General features: G+C 42.0%; 1 protein-coding gene across 1 annotated transcript in view; it reads left to right on the plus strand.

Annotated features, from left to right (window-relative positions):
• The window catches only part of SLC35F1 (solute carrier family 35 member F1), a 384841-nt gene that overhangs the window by 344394 nt on the left and 21143 nt on the right, over positions 1-19304 (plus strand). The window contains exons 5-7 of the mRNA XM_055309461.1: positions 424-580; positions 2454-2506; positions 10861-11015. Of these exons, the coding sequence (XP_055165436.1) occupies positions 424-580; positions 2454-2506; positions 10861-11015 (365 nt within the window). The remainder of the gene's footprint in view (positions 1-423; positions 581-2453; positions 2507-10860; positions 11016-19304) is intronic.

A 19304-nucleotide genomic window follows, 5' to 3' on the forward strand; every position in this document is an offset into this window, starting at 1 on the left:
TAGCTTCCCTCCCTGTGTAGCAGAGGGTGGAAATTCAGACTGACTCTGTTTGTTCTACACCATGTTCACCAAGCTGTTGGAAAGCATCCTGCGGCAAATATAACACGTACATGTATTAGCATATATTTCTAGACATATATATAGACAGAAGACATGGGGCTTTGTAGAGAGAGTGCAATCTAGAAGCGACTGGTCCCTTTTTTCAGTTAAGGAAGATTTCTGGTTGGGCAGACGTCGGCAACCTTTTTATACCAGAATATATCTGGAGTGCAGATAAACAGACTTTACTAAATTTCAGTTGGCAAATGACTGGACTTCTGTAAAAACATCAGAATAGAATAGACAAAGGAAGTTCAATTTGCTGGTGCCAGATTCTCATTAAGAACATTTTAATGAAGCTGCGTTTGTGTTTTTCGTTCCTAGGGGAAAATAAGCTGGTAGGGGACCTTCTGGTCTTAGGAGGAGCCACATTATACGGTATCTCTAACGTCTGGGAAGAATACATCATCCGAACCCTGAGTCGAGTGGAATTTCTGGGAATGATTGGACTCTTCGGGGCTTTCTTCAGTGGAATTCAATTGTGAGTAAAAAAATAAGACGAAATTCAGACAATAGATACTCTTAGGGCTTATTCTAATTATTTCTCATTAGGGTAAGGTTGGTCGCTTTACTTTATAAAAATCAAGGCTGGAAATGTTTCACTAACTTCCTACATGAAATCTGAAAACTCAGTATCTTTCTTGCTAAGTGTCTTCAAAACTAAAGAAGTTTATGATCAATTATTAGAAAACCGCTTAGTGGACTTTGTACACAATTTACAAAAAAAAAAAACAAAAACAAAAACACAACAGTAGAAGTACATTGATCCTCCCAAACCAGCCAGTGGTTTTACTTAGAGAAGTAGAATACCTAAGTGTAAATGCCATGATTTAATACACTTCCAAAAAGGGACATCTGTTCACTAGTGACAACAACTACTAAGAAGCTTACAGTGTAAGTTTGTCCTTTCATAAATTTATTCTTCTATTGCCCATGGATTTGCCTGAAGGAACCATATTTTCAATTCATCTCTTAGAAGTTTGGTGTTCCTATTTTCCTTGAACAGTTGAAGATAAAACACACTCACCAAGCATCAGAAAGTCCAAAACACCAATTTTGTAATGGTCCTGCATTGGAGCGTATAAGTCATCACTGACTAGTGCCTCAGAATTGTTGTAAGAATAAGTGTCAAACAAACTATACTTTTCCATCGATAAAGACCATATGTTTTAAACATTTCATGTAAGGGATGAAGAGTGATAGTACAGCCTCCAGTCTAATTTCACCAAATCCTTTTCTACAAAGCAAATAATTCTAATTTCACCAAATCCCTGTCTATAAGGCAAGTACTTTGTAATTGTTTTAGTTCAGTATCTGATTATTTATGGAAGATATTTTGGCATCACCTTAAATAGTTTTTACCAATAGGCTGTTTCCAAGAATCCTCCAAATTTTGGTATCTGGAGATAGAAGTAAAGCTCCATGGCAAACAAGGCACAGAGATGGGGAGAGTCTCTGAGAAGGATTTATTTTTGATTCATTTTGAAAGTGGGATGGCATTTCAAAGCTCCTAAATTTGGTGCTTCAACTTTGTGAGAGGAAAAGAAATTGCCTAGTTCAACTATTCATAACCAGCATTCTGTAGATAGATGGCTCATTTTATGGATTATTATTCTTGAATCCAAAGAGTAGAACCAGAGATCCGGCACTCATTTGCCTCAGTTACAGTCCATTCGAGCTAACTGAGCCCTTTAGGACCACTGCTGCCAAAATAATGGAAGTGGCACATGGTTGTCTTTGGCAACAGAGTACATTGAGGGTGGAGCGGTGCCAGCTTCACCTCCTGGTCCTCTTCCAGAGCAGTGGTTCTCAAAATGAGCTTCTCTGACCAGCAGCACTGATACCACATGAGAACTTAGCAGAGATGCACATCGCGGGGCCCCAGCCACATCTACTGAATCCAGATCTCTAGGGATGGGGCTCAAGAAATTGTTTCAATGTGCTCTCCAGATGGAGTATCTTTGAATTAGAACCACTGCCCTTGAGAATCCTCAATCAGAAAACTGACTCCAAACACAAAGCAAAACAAATTTCTGCGAACACAGATATTTTCCTCACCTTTCCATTGACTTTTTGGACTTCATCTAAGCAAGAAGAAATCAAGGTGGCAGGTAGACTGTTTGGTGAAAAGGCCAGTGGAAGGATTGGGCACCACTGTATGCCCACTGACCACACCTTCAGGGGGATTCTCAGGCTGAAAATTAGACTTCCCTATCCCTGGCCCAAAGTTATTCTTGAAATTCAGTTGGTTGTTTCATGACTTCTATAAATCTGGTAAATGAAAAAAGAAAAGAGAAAAGAAGTAGGACACTTTATAATCTTGCTCATGAGGTCCACTTTCTTTGAATTTGCAGAGCGATCATGGAGCACAAGGAGCTGCTAAAGGTGCCCTGGGACTGGCAGATCGGTAAGGGGTTTGCTTTTCTAAAAATGCTGTGTTTCGTAAACCTGAGGGATGTGTTTGAAGGGCGACGTGGGCAGGAGTGGGCCACAAACCATGAAAGCGTCCAGAATGTCGGGGACAAAGGAAAATGAAATCCCTGGTCATTTTAGGAATTCTTGTACCCGGTGAGACACTAAACTGTGTGATTCATAATGTTTCCTAATTGAGCTTCTGCCCATTATCATCATCAGGATGCCATTAGTGTAGACACAGAAGTATGTTATTAGGTTAAAAGACCAACAAGAAGGAAAAAATGCCCAGAGGCAGTGGTAGGGCATAAATGACAGCTATTTTCTCTAACCAAGAAACACAGAACTGATGGGATCATTAAAAAGTGGCACTTTAGTCGGGGGAGGGGGGAGGAATGAACAAAAAGGCATACAAGAAAACAATGTAATGGGCATTTTGAGCCGATAAAAACCTTTTCAGAAGGGAGCATAAGAAATGGTTAAATGATCTCCAAGTGGACTTGGTGGAAAATACCAGACACGCTTCGAGCTAGTTAACAGTCATCCAGGGTATCTCACATTCCACCTGTTTTGAAAATCACTTTTCTCTAAAAGAAATATTTATTTTATTTTTTAAATTTATTTTATTTTCTATTTTTTAAATAGAGCTTATATATATAAAAGCTTATATATATTATATATATAAGCTTATATATATAAGGTTATATATATATTATATATATATATATATATTCACCTTTTACAGAATTAAATTCAAAACAATTCAACAGAAAGCTTTAATAGGTCTCTCCTAAAGTCATATTTACTTGCTCTCAAGGGTTTTACAAATTTTTGAAAAGGCAAAAATACTACTTTCAAAAATGGACTGTTTTTTATTTTTTTAATTTTTATTTATTTATGATAGTCACACAGAGAGAGAGAGAGAGAGAGAGAGAGGCAGAGACATAGGCAGAGGGAGAAGCAGGCTCCATGCACCGGGAGCCCGACGTGGGATTCGATCCCGGGTCTCCAGGATCACACCCTGGGCCAAAGGCAGGCGCTAAACCACTGCGCCACCCAGGGATCCCTGGACTGTTTTTTAAATCATAGCTGTGATTACCCTAAGAAATACCATTCATTGGTAAAAGCATTAGAATCATTGTAGGCTGCCTCTGCCTTTTTTTTATCCATTTGTTTTTATTGAAGTTCGATTTGCTAACATAAAAATAAAATTAAAACAAGGATTTAAGGTCTGAGATATTGCTATAGTGATCTCACAGCAAGCCCCAGAAGGAAATGGCATTTAAAACCCTCTGCCTCGCTGTCCCTTCAGTGTCCAGACCAAGTTGCACGGGGGGCCAGCGGTGAGCGCAGGGCTCGGCTCCTAAGGGTGTTTGGAAAATGTGTGCACCCGGACTGCAAATGCGAGGTGAAGCCAGATGGCCCACACCAAAGCTGGCTGCCCCAGCCACCTCCTGCTTCTGTGAGTTTTGATGAGATTGACAGCTTCGGTCAAATTTTGCCTCCACAAGCAAGGACAACAATGACATAGCTTCCCTGCACCACTTTACCTACCCCCAGGCCCAGAAGCATCCAAGGCCAGCTCACCGCTGCTGACACAGTTCCCTCTGGTGGCCCCCCAGAGCTACAGAATTATGCAGGACTCCCCCTGGGGGTAATCGCAAGTGACTTCAAGGGCTGACCAGCTCTTGTGTCTGTCACAGAATCCTGCCATTTATTTCCTATTGAGTCTTGCTATAGACTGTTACAATTAGATGAAAAAATCACCAGAAAGGGGGGGGGGTGCAGGGAGGAGTCGGGGGAGGGGGTGGGGGGGAGGAGGAGGAAAGGAAACCAGATTCAGGTTACAGATGTGTTTGCCTTTGTGACTCAGAGCCAGAAAACCAAATGTGACCCGTGCTTGGTAACACTTCACACGCAGTGGTATAAATTCGTTTTATGCTAATAGTCACAGCAATGATAAAAAAAATATTAATAATAATGTGCCCTGTAATTATGTGGATGTCACAAGCATGTCCACCGAGGTTCTATTATAATCCAGTGTTAGTTAAATGTGGCGTCAATAGGTGGTTTTACTCTTAACTCGCCTGTTGCCATTAAAATGTCAATCCCCTGTAGTCCAAGGTGATGAAAGGCGGCATAAAAGGAATACATTATAGAGCCATCATTTTCATTCCTGGTTGGAAAAGAGGCTAAAATGGGCAAAAAAAAAAAGGGAACCAGATATTCATCCTTTTCTTTCCAAAGCATCAGTAGGGTTGGATTTGAGTTTTTTGGGTTTTGTTTTTTTTTTTTTTTTAACACAAGGGCTACCTCTGTCCCCATTACCTCATCCTGACCAACTACATGGTGTCATCGTTTAGCTCAGTTCTGTGTACCTAACGTTGAGTGAATAAATGTTTACTAAATGAGTGAATGAGTGAATGACAAGCAAGGGAGATGGGGGCCTGTTTTGCCCTCTGTCATCTTTCAAAGTAGAGACAACAGGAAAGGGATGGGGCAATGGCAGGAGGTCTAGGCTTGACATTGCTCTTTCTGGAGAACCAAGAGATGGCCTACTAGCTCTGGGGACTCGAGAGGCAAGGAGCTATCAGGCTGAGGGGTCAGCCTCCTCTCACAGCATCCCTGCACTCCTTAGGAAATCACCCAAGAGTGCCGAGTTCTGATTGCAGGGTCTGCTGGAAAGCTCACAGCATCTTAGTTAGGAGACCAAAATCCAAGACTGTCTTCATCTCTCACCATCTGTCAAAGCATTTCTCTCTCCCGCCCCTGTCCCCACATCAGCAATCCCCCTCATACGGTCTCTTGGACAGCTCATATGGTTGACATTTTGTCAAAGTAAGAAGATATTTTTTTCCTATGGAGCAAGGGCATAATAAATGTATTTTATATTTTCTGCACTTGGAAGGCATTTTCATTTTTAAACAGACTCCGTTATTTCCTAGAACATTTGCAAGATCCAGAGAGTAATTCAAAGCAAGAAGACCACCGGTATTGCTGGGTGTTTTCTTTCTTTGTTTTACCCTACCCAATGGAGAGCCTGGGTCTGGTTATATAATCATTAAATTTGGGGAAAATGTACAACCTAAAGGTGCTCAAATGTCCTGGGGAGCAGGTGTGTTCAAATCACTCTCAGAAATCTAATAAATGGCTTCAACCTTCCCTTTATCCCATTTGCCATATTGTGTTAAAGGACATGTGAACAAATACAAACTGATGTGAGAACCAAAACTGATGTGAGAACCAAACATCAAAGGAAAGAAAAAGTGTGCTGTGTCAGGGAGCACAGGTTCGTGGTATGCAGGGGGCTTCTCCTCTGCTCTTGTGGGTGGTGATCATTTTGGTTTTGGTTTGGGTTTCCTCTTGGAGGCCAAAACAAGAGATCTGGCTTTTCCCTGAAGATGGAGTAATGGGACGATGGAGCAGGGAGGAACTTAAAGATAACTAAGAATGCACCCTTTTTACTGAGGCTGAATCAGAGGCCTGGGAGGTGAGGCCATGGGAGGAAGCACATGGTGGCCTGCAAGGGTGGGGGCAGTGGGTATGGACGTGCCCTCTCTGAGTGAGTCCCCCCTTGGCAGACTTAGCCTGATGCATATGTGCTAAGAAACCTTCTTTAAGAATTAAAAATGTTGGGCAGCCCTGGTGACTCAACGGTTTAGTGCCACCTTCAGCCCAGGGTGTGATCCTGGAGACCCAGGATCAAGTCCCATGTCAGTCTCCCTGCACGAAGCCTGCTTCTCCCTCTGCCTATGTCTCTACCTCTCTCTCTCTCTCTCTCTCTCTCTCTCTCTCTCTCTCTCTATGTCTCTCATGAATAAATAAATAAAATATTTTTAAAAAAAAGAATTAAAAATGTTTTAAAAATCTGGTATATTCAAAGGAAAGTGAAAGACAAAACACTGGAGCCCAAAGGAATGAGATAAAACCTATTCAGCACACACGGACACATACTACATACACATGTGTATCGTGTCTATCATACCTGAAGGTACATCATATATCATGTGTTTATCATATATGTACTATATATAAGATGACACGCTCATTAGAATCATGTCGGATGCTCCATCAAAGCCCCATTTCTCTTCATAATAACTAAACAATATAGATATAGAATAATTAAACAGTAATTCTGAGCACACCTGAGATGTGCTCAGAATTTAAAGTCCAACAACGTGTGTCCTGAGGGCAAGTTACTCACCCTCCGTGCGCTGGTGTTTCCTGTTTATTCACAGATCTATCTGTTTCTTACCCTTCCTCTGCTCTGCATTGCACAGGCTGACTCATGCAACTACACGTCCCAGGCTGTCCTTTAAGTGGCTTCCTGCTAGATTTGGACAACGGGAGACAGGAGGGGGTTGGAGGGTGGGAAGAAGAAAGAAACCAGGGTGTGTCCCCTGTTTCTCTCTGTTTTGGGGTCAGGTCTCTAGAAATGGCTGAGTGCCCTCTGTGATTGTACCTTTCTGGGCTTTCCTGCCTTCTGACTCCTGGTAACAAGGTCTCCTCCCTGGATCTCTGTGGCTCCGGGAGTGTGAGGACGTCACTGCTGTTGCTAATCTCCAAGGCGCCTCATCATCCCATTTTCCCCTGTCGCCCACTCAAGCACCTTTGCGACTTGTGCCCCAAATTAAATTTCCTGTATTAAACCTGTGGTGTGGTTGGGGTTTCTTAACTGATACACTCATTAACCTCTTTCCTTCTCTGTATAAAGGGGGGTAATAATAGTAGTGGTGTTCTGCGGTTGTAGATATTAATTAATGTATGTAAAGTACATGGCATGTGACAAGCACACAGTCTTAACCAATAGTATTCTTTCCAATTTCTTTTTTTTTTTAAGATTTTATTTATTTATTCATGAGAGACACAGAGAGAGAGAGAAGCAGAGACACAGGATGAGGAAGAAGCAGGCTCCCCACAAGGAGCCTGATGCAGGATTTAATCCCGGATCCTGGGATCATGCCCTGGGCCAAAGGCAGACACTCAACCACTGAGCCACCCAGGGGTCCCTCTAACTTCTTTAACTTAAGTCTCTTTAGGGCATGAGGACACAAGTTACCAAATGCTTCTGTCTTTTGTGAGGGAGAAAACATTGCAAATAAGAAATGCCTATACACATGCCTTGTCTATCAGTGCGGTTGTGGCAGCCATGGTATAGTTGTCAGTCAAAAAAATTATTCAGTTAATTTGTTTGATCACACTGATTGATTGTTTGAAAACCCTGCACGGACAGCACAATGGGTCTTCAGATGTGTTGTGAACAGCCATTGACAAGCTAATGTCCACCTACAGACGGCACATCAACAAATTGCAGCCATTCTCATTCCCCCTTTAATGGAATCATAAGTTCATCTGGCGGACCATGCGTTGCTCACCAAACAGGATGTTCACACACAAAAACATTGGTTGACCTAAAAAAGTGATGAACTCTGATGGTGTGTTTCCATTCCCGCCTCTCTAATTTCTGCAGTTTTTAGAGATAGGTTTAGAGTGTTTAAGCTTGAAGCACACCTGATGTAACCTGACGAGTAGAGCAAAACTCCGCTGTGTGTCTGTTTCCCTACTCTCCGTGGCTCACCAAGGGTACAGTTACCTCTTCTCGGAGCCTGCTAATTATATATCCAGCTCCCTCCTGGACAGATCTGGTGCATGAGCATCTAAAACTAACATGTTCAAAATGGAGCTTTTTTATTTCCCCTGAAAATCTGTCCTCTCTTCAGTTCTCTCCATCTCGGTAAAGGGGCCATAATTCTAAATTAACCAGAAAGTCATGGGTTCTCACAAGAACCCATGGTATCCTTGAGGGCCCCTTTCTCCAGTCTGCCATCAGGGCTTGCTGCATCTCCACAGACCCAGCCACTGTCCTTCATCTCCCCTGCCATCCTGAGCAAAGCCGCCAGCATCTCTTGCCTGGACTAGGCCACTGCACCTCTCCTGGACTGCCATGCTTTCTCCTGCCAGCCCCACCCCCACACACACAGCAGCCAGAGCCATCTTTTAAAGATGTGCATCAGGTGTGAGCCACCTGCTACCAGCTCCTCAATGGCTTCCTGTTACCACCAGAATAAGATGTCCGTTTCCTTCCTAGACTACAAGGCCCCGCAAAATCCATCTTCTGCCTAATTTTCCACCATCATCCCTTCCCACTGCCCCATTCTGTTCATTCTGCACAGATGTCTTGGCCCCTGGCAGCTCCTGGAACACCTCAGGCCCTGTCATCAGGGTTTTTCACTTGCAGATCTCCCTGCCTAAAATGTCCTTGCCCTGGCTCCTCCCTGGCCATCTCCTCTCAGTCCTTCAGCATTCAAGGTAAACGCCTCTTACACAAGGAAGCCTTAGCTAGTCACCCTTCCTGAAGCAAACCTTCTACCATTCCCAAAAGGGAACCCTTTTTTCCTTTCTTTGCACTAAAGCAACTCTAAGTTTTTCCTCTATTCTGTTTTCCATTGCTTTGCTAGCTGAGGGTAGAGTAGTACCGAGTGACTACGTGGTTGAATAATTGAGTGAATATAAAACAACAGATCCCACATGTAAGACAGGCAAGATGATGGAAGGGTTTGAATCTGGAGCTTTCTGTCTCAATCATATTTAATCTAAATCAGTGATGCTATCAAAAAAGTAAATAAAAAAGGCTCTGGTGCCTTGACTATGTTGTGACCAAGTTTGATTATTTTTAGTGGATTTTTAGTAGATTAACATAAGGAGATAGCTTGTTCTTAGTCTTTTAATCCCAGATTTTTTGATGGAATACTGAATTAATTTTATGTCTCTTCCTGTATTGATCCTAAATTATTTAGTATTGTACTTTTAGTAACTTGGTTAAAAGGAAAACGAATTATCAGTAGTATAAAACCCAATTACAAGAAAATTGACTGCTTTGAGGGAATTAAAACTTCTGATGGAGAGTCAAAAGCCATCTGATATCACTGTGACGGAATATCCATAAGAGGACTTGTATTTTACCGAATTAGGAAAGTAGTTCTGGTTTCCTCTTCGGGCATCTCCACCACACTAGAGGGGGCTATTGTACTGAATTTGCTTACTTAATGTTCAAAATAATCTTTTTCTATAGATTTGACGTGGCTTTCCTTAAATTGAGAATCAGAAATGTATAGAATGATGATTTATGCCCTCATATACTTCCCATATGGGGCAACCAAATTTCCCTTTAGAGGGTCACTAGTCTTCATAGTCAAAGGAACTAGGTGTCCAGTACCTACCAAATCCTCCCAAAATCGCAAGAGTCAGACAAAACAATCATCCCACAGCCTACACTGGACATTTTTAATCAAGGATTCTTTTGGAAAAGTTGGATACTTTTATTATACTAAAAAGCCCAAAGATCCACTGAATTACATTACTTATGTTTGTTCTATGCTTTATTGTGTCAAGGTAGAGAATGACCATTATTTTTGTACATTTGTAGTGTATCACCACCTAGTAAAAAGGTGAACCAAGTTCTACATTTAGCCATAAACTCCTGCTGGGACCCAGCAAAATTGTGTATTTATGGAATTAGTATTAGCAATCGTAAATCTAGCTATAATGAGAGAGAATTTTAGAGGATGGGAGGCTGACCATATAACATTTGAAGGACTTGTTAAAAATCTTCTGTTTTACAAAACTTAGTTCTCTGATGGTCTATGAAGCATTTACCTAACAACTTCAAAGAAAACAGAGCCTACATGTGAGAACCCGCAGTATGCTAGGGAAGGCAATGGGGACGTAGGACTCTGTTTGCTGGGGTATAGGACTAAACAGGATGCATAAATCTGGAAAAAACTCACAGGTCATCTTGCACTCAGAAAATGAAGTGGTCCACCCAAGGTCACACAGCTAGGATTCCAATTCTGACTGAGTCCACCCACATCTCTGGGCTGTGTAAGCGCTTCCATTTTGAGGACTACATCGTTATTCGTCACTGTGAGCAATACATGGAACCAAGTATTTTGTTCCTGCTTTGCAAATAAAAAAAAAGATTCAAGAAAAAAATCTTTTAAAGACATAGGGGGGAAAAAAAAGGAAAGACCTAGATAGTAAAAGTATTCCTTTGGAATAGAATTAAGAAGCCTTGACCCCATATTCTGACTCTAGCCACTAAGAGGCACTCCTTCCCAGAAGAAGCAAAGTATCAGCTCTGTGGTGTGAAGCAGAAAGATCGTTTTCCACATGAAGATTTTTACTTTTTATTTTATGGCTTAACTCTATATGACCCAATAATAAAATCAGTTAGCAGAATGAGGAAAAACTCTGTGCGAGTGGTAAACGCTGTGCAGTGGCCCCCTTCTTCCACACACTGTGGGTACCCGGGCGAGGCCGTCATGTCATCTCTCTTTCCTGTCCCCCCAGGACTGCTCTACGTTGGCTTTAGTGCCTGCATGTTCGGTCTCTACAGCTTCATGCCAGTCGTCATAAAGAAAACCAGCGCCACTTCGGTCAACCTCTCCTTGCTCACAGCAGATTTGTACAGCCTGTTCTGCGGATTGTTTCTCTTCCACTACAAGGTAAGTGGAGTCAGTGCTCCTTTGTGAAGATGACACCTGGTGGGAAATAACACATAGAGGTGGGAATGTCCTGCTATGGAGTGCAACTCGGTGTGCCCACCCGGGGATCTGGATATTCACACCTCTGCTAAGACAGAGGCAACATTTTGTCACAAGAGACTAATGACTACAGGCACTTGATAGTGAAAGATAAACTACCATGGAGAGAAGGGCTTTAGGATAGTAGGAGGCACTTTTTCTGATACTGTGCACCCCAGAAGCTACTCTTTTTTCCAGCTTAAAGCTAAGAAGATTTGCACAGTTCCCAAACTCTCACCACAAAATGGATTCTACCAAAGAGAAAAGATCCAGTTCCTGCAATTTCTGTTTTGCAGACATTTTCATAGCAAGCAGGAATGGAAAATGCTAATAGACTCGGAATATTGTTTCTTTACTGAAAGCTTAGGGCTTGGAGTAAATGAATGCAGAGATCTTGTGAAACAGTTGCAGTTCAGCTATCAGCCCCAAGAAAAGAAGGAAGTATGCCCACCCACGGCACACAGGACTCATCGGTTATGGCACCCTGAAGTCAGATGCTATCCTGTAAACAATGTACTCAACTCCGACATTGAACAATCCGTGAGGATTGGGATAGGAGAAGAGGCCCATTTCCCATTCCTTCACTAGTCCTACAAGATAAGGGTCAGTGGAGACTATGAGCAGGGTGAGAAAGGATGAGTATGAAGTATCCAAACCAGAAAAGACCAAAATAGGAGCAAGAAAAGAAGAGACAGAAGGAAGCGATATTACTCTGACCATTTTTAGCCAAGGGCTTCACCGGTGATATTACAGGTAACACCACTGGCCCATGGGTGGGGCCCACTGATGGGGCCTCTTGCTAGGCAGGCTTCAACCAGGTCAAACTGGTTTTGGAAATTCCCTGAGAAATGCTGAGCTAGAAAGAGTATGTGCTTGAGAGGACCAGAGACAAAGCAGCTGAAGTGAATAATCAGAAATACTACTGGAGGGGCGCCTGGGTGGCTCAGTGGTTGAGGGTCTGCCTTTGGCTCAGGGCATGATCCCAGGATCCAGGGATCGAGTCCCACATCGGGCTCCCTGCGAGGAGCCTGCTTCTTCCTCTGCCTGTGTCTCTGCCTTTCTGTGTGTGTATCTCGTGAATGAATAAATTTAAAAATCTTAAAAAGAAAAAAAGAAATATAACTGGATAAGCCAGTCATAGCCAAGAAACAGACTGAGTAGGGCAGACGGGGTGGAACAGAGGTCACAAACAAGGTTAGCACAGAGGCCCAGAAGCGCACCTGGAAGAGGAGAGGTGGAGAGACTGGCTGTGGCAATGACAGAGATAAAGTGCTGAGTCCCTGTTTTACGAGGAGCCCTGTGCCCAGTGCGGTGGCCAAAATGACAGCTGAAAGGACTGGACAGCCTTTCTACACTGTCTGTAATTTGTTTTGTCTAGATGGTACAATCTCAGTGTCCTGAGCACACTCTGGCCCTCACTAGGGCAAAAAGTAAAGCCACGGCCTGGTCCCCCCTGGCCCCCATTGCATGGTTGGGAAGACTGGCTCCCCTGAGAAGCCCCCTGTAACACCCAATTCTTTTCCAGAGCTCTGGGGACCACCTGGCCCTGGTCTTGGGTGGGAGCCAGTGGCTGTCATTTTTCTTCTCGACTCTACAGCTAGGCATCCGCATCTAGCGCCTTCCCAAGTGGGACTTGGATTCCCAGCAGTTATTCCTGTGGTGGTTTTTATAAGCTCCTGAACTAGACAGATCACTTTAATCCTCCTTCAGGAAAGACCCCTAGAACCTCTTGCTCTGACTCAGGACTGGAGCAAGTTTTCCGGGCAGCCCAGATCCAGTCTGGCCCTCCATGTCCCCACCGCAGTATCCCTGCAAGTCTACCTTCACTGGGGGATTTGCAAACAGTGCAGATCCATGGGTCACCTCAGAGCCACAGAACCAGTATGGGGGGATGTGTCTGGGGGAGTCTACACTCTTGATAGGCTCCCTAGTGAAGCCCATGTTCTCTGACTTCGAGAACAAACAGCTGAGAGGGCTACCTGAAGGGTGCCCATCCCTGTATGAATGTCACTCCTTCCACCTGCACTGACTTTTGGCTAGACTCTGGGGCTCTTCTCGTGACCGAGCATCAGAAATTAAGAAGCTGATGCCTCAGGTCAGAGGGTACTAACCCCCCAGCATCTGTGTGTTAGGATAAGGAAGTTTGCAGAAGAGGAAACCATGTAGTAACTCTTCATCAAGCCATCAGACGACAGGCTATCGTATCTGAAAATTGAATTCTTGCATTCATCAGTTTGGAGGTGTAATGGATGTTTTTACCTCTTAAAGCAATGTTTCCCTATATACACATATTTTGTTACTATCTAACAGGTAAATTTCTTTAATGCAACAATTGATTCAACACCATAAGTATTTTCTCTAGTTAAAATTGATTCCTTAATTTTTTTAATTAAATTTCCAAGGTAAGAATAGATTCATATGTAGTTTTAAGAAATAATACAGAGAGATCCCATTTACCCTCTACTTAGTTTCCCCCATTGGTAACATCTTGCGAAACTATAGCATAGTCAGGATATCAACACTGAGGCCAACGGTATTCGAGGCCATTTCACCCCCAGCAGGGAGGCTCCTGTTGTCTCTCACAGCCATGCCGACCTACGCTCACCCACCTCCATAATGCTGCCAAACCTTGCTTCTATTCCCCATTTTTCTAAATTTGTCACTTCAAGAATGGTATATAAATGGAACTATATAGTGTGTAACCTTTTGGGTTGGACTTTTTTCACTCAGCATAATTCTCTAGAGATTCATCTAGATTGTTTCATATGTCGTTAGCCCATTCCTTTTCATTGCTGAGCATTAGTCCATGATATGGATGTCCCACGATTTATTTAACCATTCCTTCCATGAAGGACATCCGGGTTTTCTCTATTTGGGACTATTATAAATAAAGCTGCTCTGAACATCCATGTACAGGTTCGTGTATGAACAGTTGTCATTGCCCTGAAATAAACACCCAAGAGTCCAATGGCCAGGTGTACAGTTGTAACATGTTTAGTTTTATAAGAAACTGCCAGACTGTTTCAGAGTGGTCTGTTGTCTTTTATTACAAATACATATTCATTGTGAGAAAGTCAGAAAATACAGAGAATACTATTACACATTGGTACAATATTATAGTGTGTATATATGTTTACATAATATGTATATACAGAGATGTTCTTATAGTATATATATATATATATATATTAGAGTTCATTTACATTTTAACACAAATTTAATAAAAATGTAATAAAATTTTAATAAAAACTGCTTTGTTACATGCTCTATGTAGACTTAGCACATACCTATTTCCTTGTCAGTTAATATCTATATATAATATATATGTGAGTCTGAATGAGTGGTTCTCAGCTCTGGCTATTGTTACTTATTATCTGCAAAGAAATAAGTTAAATACTCGGCTTAAATCTAAAACTTAAAAAAAAAAAACCTTCCTTTGCCTATTTTCTAAAAGAATCTTCCAAGCAATGATTGAATTTGCAGTCAAATATTCATTGCTGGAAAATCCAGAATATTTTCTCCCACTGGGCCCAGCTTACCTGCCTCTGAAATTGGCCTTGGGCTTCCCAGATGTGAAGCTCTCTAGAGCTAGAGAGAAGGGTGGGTCTGAGTGGCTCGTAGATTTCCCACGACAGCCAGATGGGCCATATCAGCAAATTGATTTTTAAATAATGCTTACTGGAGGTACTTTTATCATAATGAGTAATTTATGGTCAATGGAAAAATCTTGGCAAATTTTGCAAAGTTCAAAAATGATAATGTCACAGGTTGGGTGTGTGTGTGTGTTCAGGGATAAGGAAAAGGTGGTTATATTTTCATGTATCTTATACTTCGAAGAAATGTCTATTTAATTGTCTTGCCCATTTTAACTGGGTTATTTGGGATTTTTTTATCAATGATTGTAATATTTATTTATATATGCTGGGTAGTGTACACCTCTCAAATACATGATTTGTAAATATTTTCTTCCACTCTGTGGTTTTTAATTTTGATGAAGTCCCAATTAATCAATCAGGTTATACTTTTAAAAACATGAAAGGAACCAAGTCAATTCCACCATGGATTCCGGGCTACCAGGTCTTCCCTGGTGGTTGCCAGCAGTGCTCCTCTCCAGGGCTGCTTAGTCATGATTGCCAGTTGCCTCAAATTGCCTATTCTGAGGGGATGGATGAAAGTCACAGCCTAAGGAGGAGAAAATAGGGTGACTTTAACTATATATAGAGAGTGTAGTGGGGAAGAGAGTTTAAGCCAGTACCCTCAACCTTGGCTGCACATTAGAATCACCTGAAGAGTTTTAAAAATACTGATGGTTGGGTACCACTCCCACTGATTCTGATTTATGCAGTCTGCAGTATGGCCTGGGCTTTAGATTTTTTAAGTCTCCCTAGATGATCCTATTATGCAGCCAGCATCGAGAGCCACTGCTTCATACTGACTCTATGTGGCTTGTAGGCACGTGGAACTAGGACCAAAGGGCGAAGATTATAAGATTATAGCTGAATATAGAGAAATTTTGTTAAGAATTAGTCATCCAAAGTGGAATAGACTGTCTTGGGAGCTCTTTTCCCTGGAGGAAGCTGGACAAGAATAAGAGAGGGACAATGTAAAGGGGCCTCACACTTTAGTACAGAGGATTGACCAATCACCCCTGAGCTCTCATTGAGTTTTTCTACAGTCTGCACTTATAGTTTATTCCTTCACTTAATCATGATGTCTTTACTCTAAATAATCTTCTGGTCTTGTTATAAATATCTGCAAGTTGAAAGGGGAGGGCTATTTGCTCACAGATGTTGCTTACCCAGGCAGAACTCAATGATTAAATGAACCTCTCCTGCCCAACATTGATTATTTGCTTTTTCTCGCTTTCCACCCTTGGAAAAAAATCTATTCCCTTCCCACCCATCAGTCCACTGTCTGCACCTTCTCAGCAAAAGATGCATTGTGTTGACTGGACAATAAAGCCCCGTGTCCCAGGGAGGCAAATGACTAGATTCTGCATTAGTCGGCCTGCATGGGATAGCGCTCTTACAAACTCTATTTTACAAGGCTTTTAAGAGATGGTTACATATTTCTGTTCTTATTACCTGATGATAGTACTAAATCCAGAACACTAAATCTATAGCAATCGATGGAAAGTATAGGAAGTGAGTTTTATTGGGCCTCAGAGATCCCCCAAAGCCTGAAACTCAGGAAGGGATTTACATGAGAGCTTTACAATTTGATGATGTGTTGGCTTTTCAAGGTTAGAGCTCAATCAGTTATAAACTCTATCTCCTTATATTAAATGCACAAACAGGACACTTTTGAAACAGAAAGGATTAGATTCCTATGGCTACTCTCACAAATTACCACCTAGTGACTTACACCACCACAGATTTATTATCTTGCAGCATTGGAGGTCAGAAGTCTCACTGGGCTAAAACTGCTAACAGAGCTATGTGACTTCTGGAGGCTTTAGGGAAAGAATCTGTTTCCTCACCCCTTCTAGCTTCTAGAGGCTGTCTGCAGTCCCTGGCTTGTGGCCCCTTCCTCTATCTGGAAAGCCAGTGGTATTGCATCTTCAAATCTGACCCTGTGTGATCATACTGGGCACACCCAGATAATCCAGGATAATCTCCCCTGATTTAATCGCATCTGCAGAGTCCCTTTTACCACAGAAAGTAACATATTCACAGGTGCCGGGGATTAGGTTGCAAACACCTTTGAGGGCCATTATTCCACCTACCACAAGAGGAGTGTTCATAATTACACCAAGATAAGTGAGGGTACATTGGCTCCAAGCCTGGCCAGCTGAGACATGGGGCTGAGCTCTCTAGAAGCTGCAACTGGCCAATAAAGACACATTCTCCACCTAGACAGGCACTGTGCTCTATTGAATTTCCCAACTGATTTTTAAAGTCGTTGTGGTTACCTGCTCGTATGTGACTTTAACAAAGAGAACAACACTCAGTCATACGTGGAGAAAAAGGTTTGGGGCAGGAGGGCTACTGGATGCCTCCTGGGTGAAGTATGAACTCAGCCTCCTGGTGAGGGAAGCAGAGCAGAGCACGGCCTGCCAAGTCAAGGGAGATTTAAAGTGCGCCTTCTTTTTACTCTTTAAGTACTTTGGACCAGTTATTTATTCTTTTCCAGTTTCAAGGCGATGAGACGTGGCTTATGGAGTGTTTGGAGGGAGTAGATAATTTATAAATAGTGACCAGTAGTGATGCATTTCTCTGATTAAATGCATGCCTCCGGATTGGTCATCCCTGACTCATTCCATTTTTTTTCAAGACTTTGTAACAAGGTGTACCTTTTAACAATTTTTTCGTTGAGTTTTACTCTTACTCCTTGTTTGAAAAGGCAAAACTGGATCTCATGCATACAAATATACCAGTCATTGTCAGCTGAGTTCCTTGATTCTCTTATTGCTTACAATAGACTTTTTACGTGGTAGCCATAAATACCAAACATTTGGGGGCTGTTAAGATAAAATACCAATAAATTCTTTTACAGTATGCCAGCCTATGCTGAACATTCTTCAGGAAAATAGCAGCCGATGTTGAGTATGCAGAATATTCCCTTTTGCTTGACATTTAAAACAGAAAATGGCTTACTCTGCACATTTTGCTATTACTTTTTTGAGCCTTAATATGCCACAGAATAGCTACAATAAAGTTGGGAGTAGTTTCATAAGAAGCGATTATGTTTGTAGCTATATCAAAACAAACATGAAATTGATAGAGAAGACATGAACATTATAAATTCTCTCCAAGTTCCCTTTAAATGCTCCCCCTACGCCACTGGTTTATATGGTTCCCCACACCGACAGCCTGAAACCGCAGCTGATCCTGTTGGGAAAGTAACATTTTAGGAAAGGAAGGCGTCCCACAACTTACAGTCTTCCATCGGGAAAATTTTTTTTGTCATCCAAATATTCACTACTAAAAAAGGGGGGGAGAGAAATGTCAAAATCATGCATCCAACTAGGCTACTTCAGCTACTCCGGGTACTGTGATTCAAGGGGAATATTTTGGAATTTCATCTGCATGTGTTCATTAGAAAGCGTGCTGCATGGTGTTGCCTCATCTTTGTACCCCATACATTTTTTTTTGTAATTACTGTGAGTTGCTTTTGACAAATAATCATAAACTTTTCTTGCATTGTCAACTACCTATTGCAGCAATCCAGATTACACCCTACTAGGACAGGTGTAGAGTCCCATGATCCTCCCTGACCCCTTCGGTCAGCCACTAAAAATTTGATCCCATGCGTGCCAGTTGGTCTTACTGGTTTTGTTGTTCTCGTTGTTGTTGTTGTTATAAGAGATTTGGCAAGAAAAGTTTAATCACCCAGGATGTGGGGATAATTTAATAATATAGGATTACACACGAAATTTAAAAGGACTTCATTCAGCAAATATTTATTTATTCTATGCCGTCTCTGTGCCAGGTACTGTTCTGGTGCTTAACTTTTCATTTATAAATAAAGATGACAAGAACACCAAAAATCACCAAGTGGATTAATGCAAAGGCTCAGAGTCCAAACTACTGAAACTTGAATAGCCCAGCAATCTCAAGCATCCTTAACATCTGAGCACCAATGCCAGAGAGTTTGCAGAGATTGCGTTAACAGTGGAATCTTTCATTAGCTGCGGATCAGAATCTGGAGCCAAGCAACCGTGTTGATCCTCTGCAGTGCTGAGCAATTTGAGTAATGGAACTTCACTTGAAAAGCTAGGCCAGGGAGCCTCAGCCCGTGGCAGCCGATGAGCATAAAAGCGGTAGTGCACAACTTACTTACAAAAGTACCCTCATGAGCAGCTTGTTATATTTCTTTTTTGTGAGAACGGCATCTTGAAAGGCTATGATTTTTAAGTTGATAGTACTAAAATGTAATTATAAATGGGAGACTTTAAAATTAACACTTAGCCTTTATGACTCTTTTCATATTTTTTAAACTGTCTCTGGTGAGTAGGGAATTGGGGAAATTGGCATCATTGAGGCCCCCAAAGCATTTCACATGAAATACCGAGGTAATAGAGCAATGAACGTTTGAACCTGGTTTCCCCCAGCCTGGAAACTCAGTACAGTGCCTTTTAAGGTCTCCATCTTTCTAAATTAGTAAGGGTAAGTGGTGCTACCTTCTGTGGGTGGAAGAAAGTGCTTCCCGTGCAACCATTCAGAAACCCGGACTCCTTCCATCTTGTGGCTCTGCCATCCTCTAGGGATT

This window comes from Nyctereutes procyonoides, unplaced genomic scaffold (genome assembly GCF_905146905.1).
Source record: "Nyctereutes procyonoides isolate TBG_1078 unplaced genomic scaffold, NYPRO_anot_genome, whole genome shotgun sequence".
NCBI classification, from domain to species: Eukaryota; Metazoa; Chordata; class Mammalia; order Carnivora; family Canidae; genus Nyctereutes; species Nyctereutes procyonoides.